Source organism: Nasonia vitripennis, chromosome 2 (assembly GCF_009193385.2).
Source record: "Nasonia vitripennis strain AsymCx chromosome 2, Nvit_psr_1.1, whole genome shotgun sequence".
Taxonomy (NCBI): domain Eukaryota; kingdom Metazoa; phylum Arthropoda; class Insecta; order Hymenoptera; family Pteromalidae; genus Nasonia; species Nasonia vitripennis.
The window spans coordinates 3,389,601-3,403,251 of record NC_045758.1 but is presented as its reverse complement, the minus strand read 5'-3'; the positions used below and the strand labels follow the sequence as shown (position 1 = coordinate 3,403,251).

The 13,651-nt window shown below is 44.0% G+C and overlaps 2 protein-coding genes across 38 annotated transcripts in view; both read right to left on the bottom strand.

Annotated features, from left to right (window-relative positions):
* LOC100680400 (nuclear receptor coactivator 2) overlaps positions 1-5,746 on the bottom strand; it is a 116,729-nt gene extending 110,983 nt beyond the window's left edge. The window contains exon 1 of the mRNA XM_016981797.2: positions 5,664-5,746. The gene's annotated coding sequence lies outside the window, so the exon portion shown is untranslated. The remainder of the gene's footprint in view (positions 1-5,663) is intronic.
* Positions 24-13,651, bottom strand: part of LOC100119488 (ELAV-like protein 1) — a 46,497-nt gene continuing 32,869 nt past the window's right edge. For 28 of the 37 annotated variants that reach the window (XM_031923585.2, XM_031923572.2, XM_032597241.1 and 25 more), the window contains one exon: positions 24-12,862. In XM_031923585.2, coding sequence (XP_031779445.1) covers positions 12,538-12,862 — 325 coding nt within the window. In that variant the 3' untranslated portion in view covers positions 24-12,537. The remainder of the gene's footprint in view (positions 12,863-13,651) is intronic. The other 9 variants (XM_032597244.1, XM_031923555.2, XM_031923556.2 and 6 more) reach the window with 1 other exon arrangement.

Sequence of the window (13,651 nt, the reverse complement as noted above, 5' to 3'; positions counted from 1 at the left end):
GATAAAACTAACTAACTGCTGGCTTAAAGTTTGTTAATATAATTTATTGTATATCGAGGTTTCAACATGGAAAAGTACAAATATTGCAATATAGGGCCCGCAAGCTCTCCTCGGGTGGGAGGGAGGGAGGGAGGAAAAGGGCTTTGCATGATTGACATCCGATTCGAAGAGTCGGTGGGGCAGAAAGGGGACTGATTTTTTTTTCGTTTCGGAGAGAGGCGGGAAATTCGAAAATGGACCATCAATTTGAATATAAGTTATCCCCTCGTCTCTCTTTCAAATTTCAACTTTTTTCTACTCTCTCTCTCTCTCACTTTCGCTTGCTCTCACGCGTGCCTGCCTTCCTCCGCAGCGCAGCATCGTCATCATCCCGATATTAATATTTTTTTTACACAGAAAAGGAAAACGCTAGCATTTTTCCCCGGCTCGAATCCCATTCGAACTCGCCTCAGAAGTACGATAAGGAAGATTCCCTCCTCTCCACGGCCCCCGTAAATATTTAATACTCCTTTTTTCCATTTCTCTCGCTCTCTTTTTCACACACACTTCCTCTCTCGTGCTCGGCTCTCTTGCTCTACTCGCTGCAGTGCAGCTTCTCTCTCTCTCTCTCTCTCTCTCACGCGCCAACGATCTCGTGACGGAAACTCTGCTGTCAGCTTTTTGCGTTCTGCTACGTAGGTTCCGGACGCGCGCAGTCGATTTCCCATATAGCCGTTGATGGCGCGACGTTAAATTTCAACAAAAATTCGCCGATAAAAACATTGCGTTATCGCGCGCGCCCACGCGATGAATCGACTACGCGCCTCGCGTCTCTGATGTCCTTCTCCCCCGCTCCCTCGTCAGCCCTCGACTCGTTTGCTTTTCGCTAGTCTCTCTCTCTCTCTCTCTCTCTCCGATATACTTGGATTGTTTCTCGATTTCCGTCGCACGCATTCACACGCTCTTTTCCCCTTTCGCGACCTAGATCTGCCTGTCTCGTTTCTTCCTCTTTCGCACCCCCTGGCACACACTCTCTCTCTCTCTCTCTCTCTCACTTGATGCACGTACGCACTTTTGCTTCGTACTTCACGTTTTTTGCTTTTTTGAATTTTTTTTTTTTCATAGTTTTATGCAACACATAATGCGACTAGGTAGTACAGGTTAATTAATAATTAATATCATTAGTTATACAATAATAACATATGACTAGACAATGCAAGATAATAATTATATCGTAAATAGTAATAATCGTGGATTGCAATTTATATCAACAATGTGACATGGCGGGTTGTTTTTTTTTTTCATGTATTCATGTAATGTAGAATGTGTCGTAGGTACGCTCTCTCCTGAACTCCTCAGCGATAAACTCTCTCTCTCTCTCACTTTCGCACACACACGCTCTCTCTCTCTCTCTCGCTCACTCGCCATCTCTATCTCCGAAGCTCCTCGGAGCGGTTTCGTCTGTAATTGTGTGTGTCTCTCTCGCCTTTTGTTCGTTAATCGATCGATCGCCTCGTTATAGAGTGCCCCACCCGCTAACGTATAGATTCTCACACACTGAAACAAAAATTTTTCAAATCGAACCGAATGTGTGTCTACAGTATATATCATATACCCGACGGCCGTCGCGCGGCCGAAACAAGATTTCACGTATAATCATATATGAAGGTATCGCTAATTCAAATATAGGCTGCGTCAACAATTTCCTTTTATTATCATCCCTCTCCTACTATATCGGCATCGTCGTCTCTCCTGCTTGTACTGCGGTTTGATTTTTATCTCTAAAAGTCATAGCCCTCCCCTAATCGAAAAAATTGTTACTCGCGCCGTGTGTATTATATCGCGTATTACATATCAATAGAATTTATGCAATTGTACGTTAGAGTACACATCTCACCCGCTTCGTACCACCCAATATTAATATGTTCAATTCGATTTGACAAGTTTTTTCCCCAGTATGCACAGCCATCCGTCAAATCAGCCTCTATATAGTGTAAATTATCATCGCATCCACGCCACATCCCATTCATTCTCACCTGTGTCTCTGTGTGCATATGTGAATAGCATATCAGCGTCTCACTTTCACCCTTAACTCGCTCTATAGCGTATGTATAATATACGTTATCTTAGTACATGTTTTATATATATATATATCGGTGTGGAGGAAGCCCCCGACTGCAGCCCCTTAATAAGGGGCGAGTCGCGGTGTCGATACGTGCTCTCTCACTCTCTTTCGCTCGCATTCGCACAAGCTCATACTTACACACATACACACACACTCTCTCTCTCTCGATCGCACAACATCACCCGCGTCTGTCTCGCCTCCGTCTCTGCTGGCGAACGATAACCGATCGCGCATCTCCAATACATACCGATCGAGCCGCGAGTCCTCCCGAGCCTTCGTCCTTTTTTAGTCGAATTGACCTCTTCCCCTGCTTTAATAATATCGCGTACAAGCATCCACGCGCGCTTCCGCGTCTCCGTCGTCCCATCACACGGCCCTATTTGATAGAACCTCGTGTATGGCGATCGGACCTGGCGGAGAGCGCGGTCAAAGCTTCCTCGTTATACGTACTATCGTAATACAATCTTTACATCGTATATTAATTATATTATTATATTTGTGCCGCTCGCTCGGTACAGCGAGAGTATAATATTGTATATAGAGTATTATGCGATGATCCTGTGTGCGTTTGCTAACACTTTTGTGACGAGTCTCGCCCGCGCGCGCAGCTTTTCAACAGCTATCGAGGGAAAAGGCCAAAACCATTATAGTATTAGTATAATCGCGTAGTTTTTGGAAGCTCTTTGGTTTCACATATCGTGTGCGCGGCTCGCACTCGCGGATCGATTTAGCGTATACGCGAGTTATATCGTTCGCCCCGCGTCGACGGCGTGTTTGTGTGCTTCTGTGTCCGTCGTATTCATTGTTTTTTTGTTTTTTTTTGTTTACTTTAGTTTTTTTTCCTTAATTTACGCTTTTTTATTTGTTTAAAACCCGTCGCAAAATACATGACTCTCTCTGTGTCTATTCTCCGCGCGCCTAGTATATTGTGTATTTATGCTTCATTTTTTTATTTTTAGTTTACTTCTCTCCCCCCTCGGATTGCGTTTCTGCCATTCTCTGCCTGTACCTCTACACGTGGAATGTCAGCTCAGCTTTTCATCGAGTCACCGGCGGTGCAGAGTACGCGCGTCGCGAGGTTTTTTTTTATGTACTGCGAAGCGAGGGACTATATTATAATCGACGCTGGCGCGAATCTTCTCCGGCTGTGCTTTTGATATAACAGAGCGATTTAGAGCCGTTTTCGCGCGTGTTTGGAAAATTCACGGCAGAGCTGACCGTCTCTCCCTTCTCGGCTAGGCTTTCTGTTTTTTTTTTTTATTTTTGGAGTTTTTATGTACGAGTCGACGCACAGATCGAGGGCGTTTACTTTTTGTCATATAATCATCGTCGCGAAGAACACCTCGTGCAATATAGGACCGCGTGTATAACGAGTTTTTGATCGAAGAACGATTCGACTGCGAGTAGTGAATGAATTCCGTGTCTCAAGTCTTTTCTCCCCATCTCGCTCTCAGCACTTTCTCGTTACTTTTATGTTTTTTTTTTTTTTTCATATAAAATATCGAATTCGCGTGAATACAATGTACTTGCGCTTCTCTCGTCTTCGTGTTAGTTTAGTTTAAAAATGTCGAATCTTAAATTTATATAATAGTATATATTCATTATATACAGTATACGTGATTTACAAATTTGTTGGTTTCTCTCGTGGTTGTGTACGTTGCTCACTTTTGATTTTCACGTTGGATTAGTTTTTCTTTTGTTTTTTGCATACAGCAATTTATACACAATAATTTGTTCTCATCGTAATATTTTCAAAAAATTACAATGGTCTCACAGATTATATTCCATCGATTGGCAATGCAGCGTTTTTTTATATAATAGTATACAGAGTTAATATATCTCAAGCGCGTTAAATGTGTGCACGTAACGTTCGATGTTTATCACAATTGATGCGTAATATATTTGAACATTCCTCTCTATCTCGAAACCTCAATCAAAGCTCTTATACGAGTCGCGTATATTATAATAACCCGTCGATCGTGCGGTATAATATATACGACGAAAGTTCGGCGGCGCGAATCACACATGTGCGTCCTCGCCGACAAGCCAATATATTTAACACGCGGAATAATCGTCAATTGTATACAGCCCCTTTGGTCGAATAATTCGTAATTCGCGCGCTAGATAACCGCGTCTCGCGGAATGTTTCGAAGTACCGGTAATAATACGATTGCGGATATCGCCTACATACTTAAACTCGTGTAGGTGCGCCGGACGTGTTTTTAATTTTTGTCAAGTCGCGAAAAAACGCGCCGGCAGGGAAGTCTTATCTCGTCTCGGCTCGCGCCGAGTCTTTGGAATGCTTTTTTCTACGTTTCGATTTACATCTCTACTGCACCTGCGCGACGAGCGTCCGTTTCTCGGAGCGACGGTGTCCTCTCGCTTTAATAAAGCTATTTCATCATATTCTATTTTTCATCAACAGTAGTACTCTACAATACTCTTACTTCTCTCGGGGACATTTTGCGATCTCGTCATAACAGCTTCTAGTTATAATCGATAATTTTTTTTTTCTTTTTCCACTTATAATAATACTATCCTGCAAAACTTTTCGTAAAATCTTTGAAGAGCGACGCACCGTCGGCCTCCGAGAACAAGGCGCTCTTTCTCTCACTGCGTTTCTCTCTCTCTCTCTCTCTCTCTCCGTGTAATTCAAATCCTATTCGCCGCGCGACATAAGCGTATGCACGTTATCCTCTTTATACACGTTAGTTCAACAATTTTTTCCCTGCATACTCGCTCCGAAGTCTCGCGATTCCTCTTGTACTCGCTCTCGCACTCTCACGTTCACTCTGGCATACTCTCCCTTTCGCTCGTGTGTCGTGTGTGCGTGTATGTGTCTTTGGTATATTTTTTTACTTTTGTAATTTAATCGTCCTCTCTCCCCTTCGCTCGTCTCGTGAATTAAACTCGCGCAATTCTTCGCTCCCTCTCACACGTTTTACTTCACTCTCGCTCTCGTGTCGTATAAAGTCTCTCTCTTTCTTTTGTATCGTCTACGAATATTGTAATTAAATATTTATACACCCATTGACAGACTAGCTACCATGTTTTTGCTCGTTTAGGTATACTTTTTTTTTCATAGATATCAATTTAATTAAGTTAAATTCAATTATTAATCCATAGCGCGTTATTACAAGTATAATAAGTAATCATTAGAATATAATTAAAACATGTACAGAAGATTATAGATTATCTCTTCGTATTTTCTCTCGTTTGTTGCCCCGTTCTCCGATCGCTTTGATTCCCTCCCCCCGCTCCCCTCTCTCTCACTCTTTCTCTTTCTTTTTTTTTAATTCAAAACTCTCCTATCTCCTCGCGCCCCAAGGGATTTACACCGTCGCGCCTATCTCTCTAACCCCACTTCGTTCTACTTTTATTTATTCTTCATTATCTTTTTTTATTCTTTAATATTTCGTTCCATTAGTCGAAGATTATCTATTAAGTATATTCTCGGTTTTTGGTTGATCGTTGTGGCTCGTCTCGTCGAGTTTATATCGCGTCTCGATTATACTTTAATTTTTTTCTCCTACAATCTCCCTGACGCTTCGTCACATACCTCTCTCTCTCTCTCTCTCTCTCTCTCTCTCTCTCTCTCTCTCTCTCTCTCTTTCGCTCAACATACGCTGCTTCTTCCGCTTTCACACAGTCACACACGCACTCGCTCCCACAACATACACGCTCGTCTTCGCCGAATTTCCACCCTCGTCCTTCGCGACGATTCGATTAGTAAATAGATAGTACATAAATACTTCATTTATTTAGGCCTACGATGAGCTAGAGCTGCTACACTGCTGTCGCTTACGCCTGCACTCTCAATCGTTCCGTATTTCATTTATTTAACGCGTATTTTTTTTGGCTCCTCGCACTTTCATTCCCCTAAACGTGTGTGTATTATAATGTACGCCTTTTTGCCTATCTCTCGTCTCGTCGAAAAATCCTCGTTTATCCGCCACTTATTCCATTAATATATTCATTATTTTTTTTTTTCAACAGCACCACTGTGTATTTCATTGCGCGTATTCGACTAGTCGCGCGCGAGACGCGCGTCGCCTCTCCTCTGCGAGTACATTTCACACGCCCGCGCGGGAAATCGCATCGAGGCATCGATCCCAGCCGAGATCGAGCCTCATTTGTAATAATTTTTTTTTAACTTTCTCTTACACTCGATAAGAAGTCGAAGGAACGTGTGTCGTGGAACACGACGTTTTCCGCGCGAACGGAGGCGTCGCGCGCTCGCGCGTCCGATTGACCTGCTTGTGTTTTCCCTCGCGAACGTCAACCCCTCGGCCCCAACATCATACCATTCTCTCTCTCTCTCATCTCTCATCTTTTTTTTCATTTTTTTTTTCATGCTACTTTTATACCTTTTTAGCGGCTATATCAAATATATGCGACGTAAAATAATCCTAACAACAATCAATAATAATAAATATAGGTGAAGAGACGACCACAGAGTCCGGACAAATCGACGACGACATCGTCGTGCATCGCGTGCTGCAGATTTTTGTTCTCACTTTTGCTGCTCGAACCTTCGCTCTGCTTGGTTATTTTACTTTTATGTTATTTTTATTTTTTTTTCTTCGTTTTAATCCTCTAAACAATCATCACATTGCTTATTAAATATCGTGTGTATATGGAAATATCGGATTATGTTAGCGTTAAATAATCTCTCTTTCTCTCTTCTGACTCTCTCTCTCTCTCTCTCTCTCTCGCGCGCGCACTCGCGTCCCTTTTCTTTGAGATATAATATATATAGATCGCAGCTCTGGCGACGAGTATTATTCTTTGGTATAATATGGACGACTCCTCGTGAATTCATCCGAGCCTCTCTGACTACTAATAATTGTATGTCGTAATAATTTATAATTGTCGTAATATAATCATTAATATAAGGTAATATAATGTAATATAAATGTAATGTAATATAATTCGTTAACTAATTAATAATGAGACGCACGAATAAATAGACGTTCAAAGTGGCTAAGACAATAATCTTTATAAACGCGTAAATTCTTACGAATGATCGACAGATAAAATGCAATAAATAGATCGACGAGAAGTAAACGGTTAAAAACGATACAGATACTAAATGACTGATTATAGCGATTAAAAGGTAATTCAAGAGCGTACGACCAATCGGTCTTTACTGCAATGAGTATTACACATAAATTATACATCTAAACGTAATATATTAAGTTTATCGATCGTATAAGCAATACCATCTCTCTTACTCTCTCGCTCTCGCTTTCCATTCCATTTCAGCTTTCCTCGCTCATCCTTTCCTTCGAACTCTCTCTCTCTCTCTCTCGCTTATCGGTACTCGCTCAATTCGCCTCGCCTTCGGTCAACCAGTATTCGCTTAATATTACATGCATAGCGTCGCGCGAGCAGAAGAACCTGCAGCGTCGTCGCCTTTTGCTTTCATTCATTCTCTTTCTAATATCTCTTTGGTATCTCTGCCTCCTTCCTCTCTTTCTCTCGGCTTTTCACTCTCTAATTACTCGCTTATAAGAATCACTTTTTTTAGCGTCGCGCTAAGCGCCGACGGCGGTCCTTATAATTTATTACACTAGATATTCGACGCCGATACAGGTTTCGTCTGCGGTCGGCGCTCGCTCTCCTCGACATTAACGAAAGTATCCTACTACACCGCTCCTATTTTAGCAACATATCGCCTATGCTCCCTCGCCCTTTTTTATTTTTGTTATGTTTTTTTTTGCATTGATTTTCCTTTCTCAAATTCATCTTACTCGAAAAGTTTATATGCTCGCGCGCGTATAATATAGACGCGCGCGACGAGATCAGTCGAAAATTTTTTCGATTTTTTTTTGTTTTTTTTTTTTCGGTGAATCGTTTTATCTCTCTGGTAGAAATTTCACCTTTGTCGCCCAACGGTTGGCCAACAAACCCGCTAAAAACGTCACGTTGGCCTACGATTTGCCAACCGTTGGTTAACGTTTCTACCAAAGCGTCTAAGGCTGTCGCCCGCGTCATTTATTATTTTATTTTCTTCGTGCCTATACTTCATTCATCAGCAAATCAGCATCGCATATCGCATACCGCATCGTCAACGCCAACATCGTATCGACATCGACACAGATTTTTCTTAGTACACATCGATGTATCGGCGACGAGACTCAGGACTCACACGACTTCGACTTTCGACGGAGGAAAAATGTTCTTTCTCTCATATTTATATATTATCCGCTTGTGCGTTTATTATCGATATAACACTTCTCCCGATACATGTGCGTTTCGTCCTCCTCCCTTAGCTCTCTTTCTCTTTGTCGCGCTTGTACACAGCTTATCATCACATATTGTGCCGCAAACGTGGGAAGGACGGAGTTGATCGAACGTGAAACGTGTTCTCTCTTTCTCTCGCGACTTTTCCCCGCATTTCACCCGTGCGTGTATATAAGTATAGTAGACATCGAATTTCCCCCGGCGCTGCGAATTCGCCGCGTCGATATAGTCGATACGAGCAGCGTATCGAGCCGTTGATAAGAGGAACTCGCGTTGAAATCGACTTTGCTCCAGTTCCTCTCATCAGCTGTATAATATAATGTGCGGATGTACATGTTACACGCGCTTGACAATGAGCGAAGAATTCGCAGCGCCGGGGAAGCCCGATAAAGCGTTCTTCGAGAGATCTCGCGCGTCTCGCCCTAGCGCGCAGTGTATGTATATGGCATATATAAGTACAGATAGTTAGCCGCAGGTCTATAGGTATACTCGCGCGCCTTGGAGAGCAATCGATGCCTTGCCTTTCTATGTGCTCCTAATCTCCCGGCTGCGATCGTCGGGACGCAGAAAATGAGATTGTCCCCCTCTCTACGTGCATACGTGTGGCTGAAAGCCGCCGACGAGCATATACATATGCCCATGCGCCGTGGGCGTCTGTATGATCGAACGCGCGTTAGCTACCCTCGCGTGCATCTGCGCGATATCCTCGCAGGGGGGTGGCGGTCGCTCGTGCCTCTCCTTCTTTCTCCCGTCCTTTTCTCGCTCGTGCATTGCATGTGGATATATATATATATATATATATATATATATATATATATATATATATCCACATATATATATATATACACACACACACGCGCGCGCGAATATCGACGCTATATACATATACACCGCGCTCGCTGCTCCGGCGTGTGGGTTCTCTCGTGTGTAACAAAGTTTCGGGGCGGGGAAACGAGGACTATGATGGATGTGATAATGAGGAAACAAACAACTGAAATTTTTCACATAAATAAGAAATAAAACAAACGTCATTCGAACCAAACACAAATCAGTTTAATCCTTAAATAAAACATAATTTTTGTTATGTTATATAATAATTAAATAAATAAATAAATAATTGCAGTAGTAGTAGTAAATAGTAGTAGTAGTTAGCATAGTTAGTTAGTTGTAAATAGCATAGTGTTGTTATCAGTAATCAAGAGCTTTTAGTTAAGTACTCTCTCTCTCTCTCGATCGATCGATCTTTCTCGTCCTTCTCTCTCACTTTTACTGCGTCTAGATTTGTATCGGCTTTTTTCTAACTAGCCATCAAGATTTTTTCTTTTGCTATACGCGTTTTGCGTACGATTTTTTTTTATCTCGTCAGTAGATCTAGAAGAGTCGGAGCAGAAAGCGGTTAGTCAACAACGGCTACTACAGTGATCGAGTTGTTAGCTTTTAATTGTAATGCGCGCGGAGATTCTCTTTCGTGTCCGATGATTTTATATATCAGTGTCTTTTACTCGTTCTCACTCGTCTCGGTTTTGCTTTCGCTTCAATGATTGTTAGTTAGTCTTTGTACTCACTACAAGGCTACACCACGGGAGACACGACCACAAAATTATATTAAAAATAATAATAATAATGGTGGTAATAATAATAATAATAATAATAATAAGATAAGATAAGATAAGATAAATGATAATAAGAATAATAATAAGAATAACCAATATACAGAACAATAATAATAGAATTATAATGAGATTATGTGACATAGGAGTGGATTTCCTTACGCTTTGAAAGAAGAAGCCCACGCACACTGATCATGGTGAGGATTCTTCCATGATTATCTACGACACCGACACGCGTTATTTTTATCCATAGTACATGTAACTCTGCATAACTCTCTACACGTTTATATACGTTAAATGAATAAAACGGAATAAGCGCGAAAAGAAGAGAGCGATAGTTCATGTGGTGCGCCAAATTTAGCGCTTAAGATTTTTCGTGAATTTTAAATTTGATTTTAAAATCTGCGTCCGATTGCGAGAGGTTTTTCTCTCTCACTTTCTCTCTCACTCTCTTCTCGCTCGCTATCCTGGACTAGACACAAAAAGGTACATACAAATAAGAGGATGATAATAATAATCGTAGTAATAATATATCTATATATATATATATACGATGTACACATTGTCATCTCGCTTCACGAAGCGTAATCATAATTATATAATAGAGTCGTCGCGAGAGGGCGAGTCGATCTTCGGAATGGCTTTATAATAATGGTTATAATAATAATTCATCTTAATTAAGATTGGCCGGACTTCGTCGGGGGAAGCCCGCGGATTGCCGCGTTTGTTTTTTAGCGTAAAATTTGAGAGTTTGTAAATCGAGCGAGCCGCGTCCCGGGAGCTCGCAAATTCATTGATTGATTTACATAATTCATCGTCATCATCATCATCATCATTATCGGAGAACAATTGATTATCGTGAAACGAAGATCGATCACTTTGATCATCCTCTCCTGCCTCTATACTACTCTAAGATCTCTCTCGCTGTCGGTACACTCGATTCTCTCGAATAAGCCTCGAAGAATTGATTATATTCTTATATGCACGGCGTCGCGCGTTGCGCGACGTTTAGAAGAATGAAAAAAGAACAGAAAGACAAGAAGGAGCGAACCGTCGTACGAGCGCAAGCCTCTTTGCACGGTGGACTAGAGACGTGTCATCCCCCATGATTGAATATAAATTTAGCGGCTAAACGTGGACTAGCGTGAAAGAGGTCTTTTCTGCAGGATACGTGCTTCGTCCTTCCCCGTCCTTGATCGTCGTCGTTTCGTTAAATCTTCGCGCTATACCCATCGTCTCTCTATACATGTATATATATATATGAATGTGTATATATATTTCTCTTTTTCTCTCTAATAATAATAATAATTTGTTCGTTTGTTATCATCATCGTAAATTTTCTCGTTTTCCCGTAAAACTCGCCTCCGCGCTCGAGTGTCGTCGATTGAACTCTGTTGATTTGTTTGTTAGCGTTCGTTTCGCGCATATGTGTATGTAGACTGCTTTACACGCGGGGTGCAGCCGCGTGATCTCGCGTAGGCGCAGCGCCACATCAGGTCGGTGGCGCTGCGCCCGCTCTTGGTTCCCGCAATCTCTCCTAATAATAATAAATTATTTCCTAAGCTAGTATCGACTTTGTGCGAGCCCTGCCTCGCGCCATCATCTCGTGCTCCTCTCTGTATCTGTATCTCTCTCTCTCTCTATCTCTCTCGGTCCCGGTACAACGTCGGCAGTTCAGTACAGAAGTAATCAGTTCGGGTTACTCTCTTTTCGTTCGCCTCTCCACATCCTTCCTCCTCTCAGAATACTGTTTCGTTTCGCGTGTCGCACTGGCAGCTAGCTACCTGTCCCTCAAACGATCGCTCGCTCGCTCACTCCCTTTTTCTCGCGGTCTCTCTCTCTTTCTCTCTCTCTCTCTCTCTCTCTCTCTCTCTCTCTCTCTCAGACTCTGACGCACGCACGCTCTCTCTCGCATACCTTGTACTCGCAGTCGCTCGGTTTTTCGCTCACGCGCACCGACGCACGCGTCGTAACAGCAGCGGACGACGAGGACGAGAACGACGACGAGGACGACGACGACGGCAGGCGACTGCAGCTCCAGCCTCGCTACGCCTTGTCGGCCTGCTGCTGCTGCTGCTGCTGGCTGGCGAGGATCTTCTTCGTTGTGCCTTGGGGCTGCTGCTGCTGCTGCTGCTTATCCTTGACGGCGGCAGTCGCCGCGGCCAGGGCCGCCTGGGCCTGGTTCAGCCGGGGCTGGCCCGGAGTCTGGCGGTGGGCCTGCTTGCCGTGGCCCTGGCGCTGGCCCTGCTGGCCCGGGAGCAGCCAGCGCGGCAGGTTGCCGGCCGGCTGGTGGGCAGCCGCAGCCGCGGCCGCGGCCGCCTGCTGGAGCCAGGGGTGCCGGTTCAACTGGAGCTGCTGGATGTGGTGGAGCTGGTGCTTGGCGGAGAGCAGGAGGGCGGCCTGGCCCGTGGCGCGCTTGCCCAGCAGCTGCTGGACCACGGCCGCGGTCGCGGCGCTCGAGGCCGAGGAGGAGCCGGCAGCTGTGGGGCCGCCGTGCTCCGACTGGTGCTGCTGCTGCGACTGGTGCTGCTGCGACTGTTGCTGATGCTGGTGGTGAAAGAGCGGCCCTCGCTCGTCCTACGCGGCCTTGCTCTTGTTCGTCTTGAAGCTGACCTGGAGCACGCGGTTGCCGAGGGTGTAGCCGTTCAGGCTCTGGATGGCCACGACCGCCTCCTCGTAGTTGGTCATCGTGACGAAGCCGAAGCCCTTGCACTTGTTGGTCTGCAGGTCGCGGATCACCTTGACCGACTGCACGGCGCCGAACGGGCCGAACAGCTGCCAGAGCACGTTCTCCTCGGTCTCCGGGGCCAGGTTGTACACGAAGATGCACCAGCCGGAGCCGTTCATCGCGTTCCCGGGCAGCATCGAATTTGCCAGCAGGTCTCCCGCCAGAGGGCTGTACCTGAAACGATACTCGTTACTCGTTCGTCTGACAGGGCCCAAGGGCCATTTGTCTTCCGGCTTTCTATCTCGTTGTACACGAGTCGACGCTGCTGGCTTTCCATCGGCTCTGCAGCTTATCGAACGTAAAAGTCCGCCAAGCCGATCGAAACTCAGCCGTCGTCGGATCGCTCGCGGAGGGCCTCGCTTTTTGTTTTAATTGTCTCCTAGCTCGGCCCTCCGGGACCGTCCGAGTACCTACAGGTGTGACTGTAATTACTGGAATCAATAAGTGCAAGGGGCTCTATTTCTTGTACTTGTCTCTCATATAGGAAAGGTACTCTATGGCAATCGGTCAACGAACGGTACAGCTATATTGATAAGAGTAATTACGTTTTTCAATCGATCGCAAGGCAATATTCTACGAAAAATCGACACTTGGAAGTTTAAATGCATAAGGTGTTACGCGAATATTGCCTCTGAATCGATTACATTAAATTATGTACACCGTAATTCGTACCAAGAATAAACTACCGCTAATAAAAATTTGAACTCTGCTTTATCCTTGGTACGAACCAGAGATGCAACGACTACACATATTCAAATATATAGTATAATAATTTGCAAAATAAATATAATCGATGATAATAATAATTGATAAAAAGCCACATTGCCAATCCATACACCTTTACTCTTTGACCTACGTTTTTCACAGTTTTGAAAAATCGCATAGCTCGCTTTATATGTTAAAGGCAACAACCGTGAAAAAAGACGAGACGTAAAGAGACACTGAAAAGACGAAATAATAGCA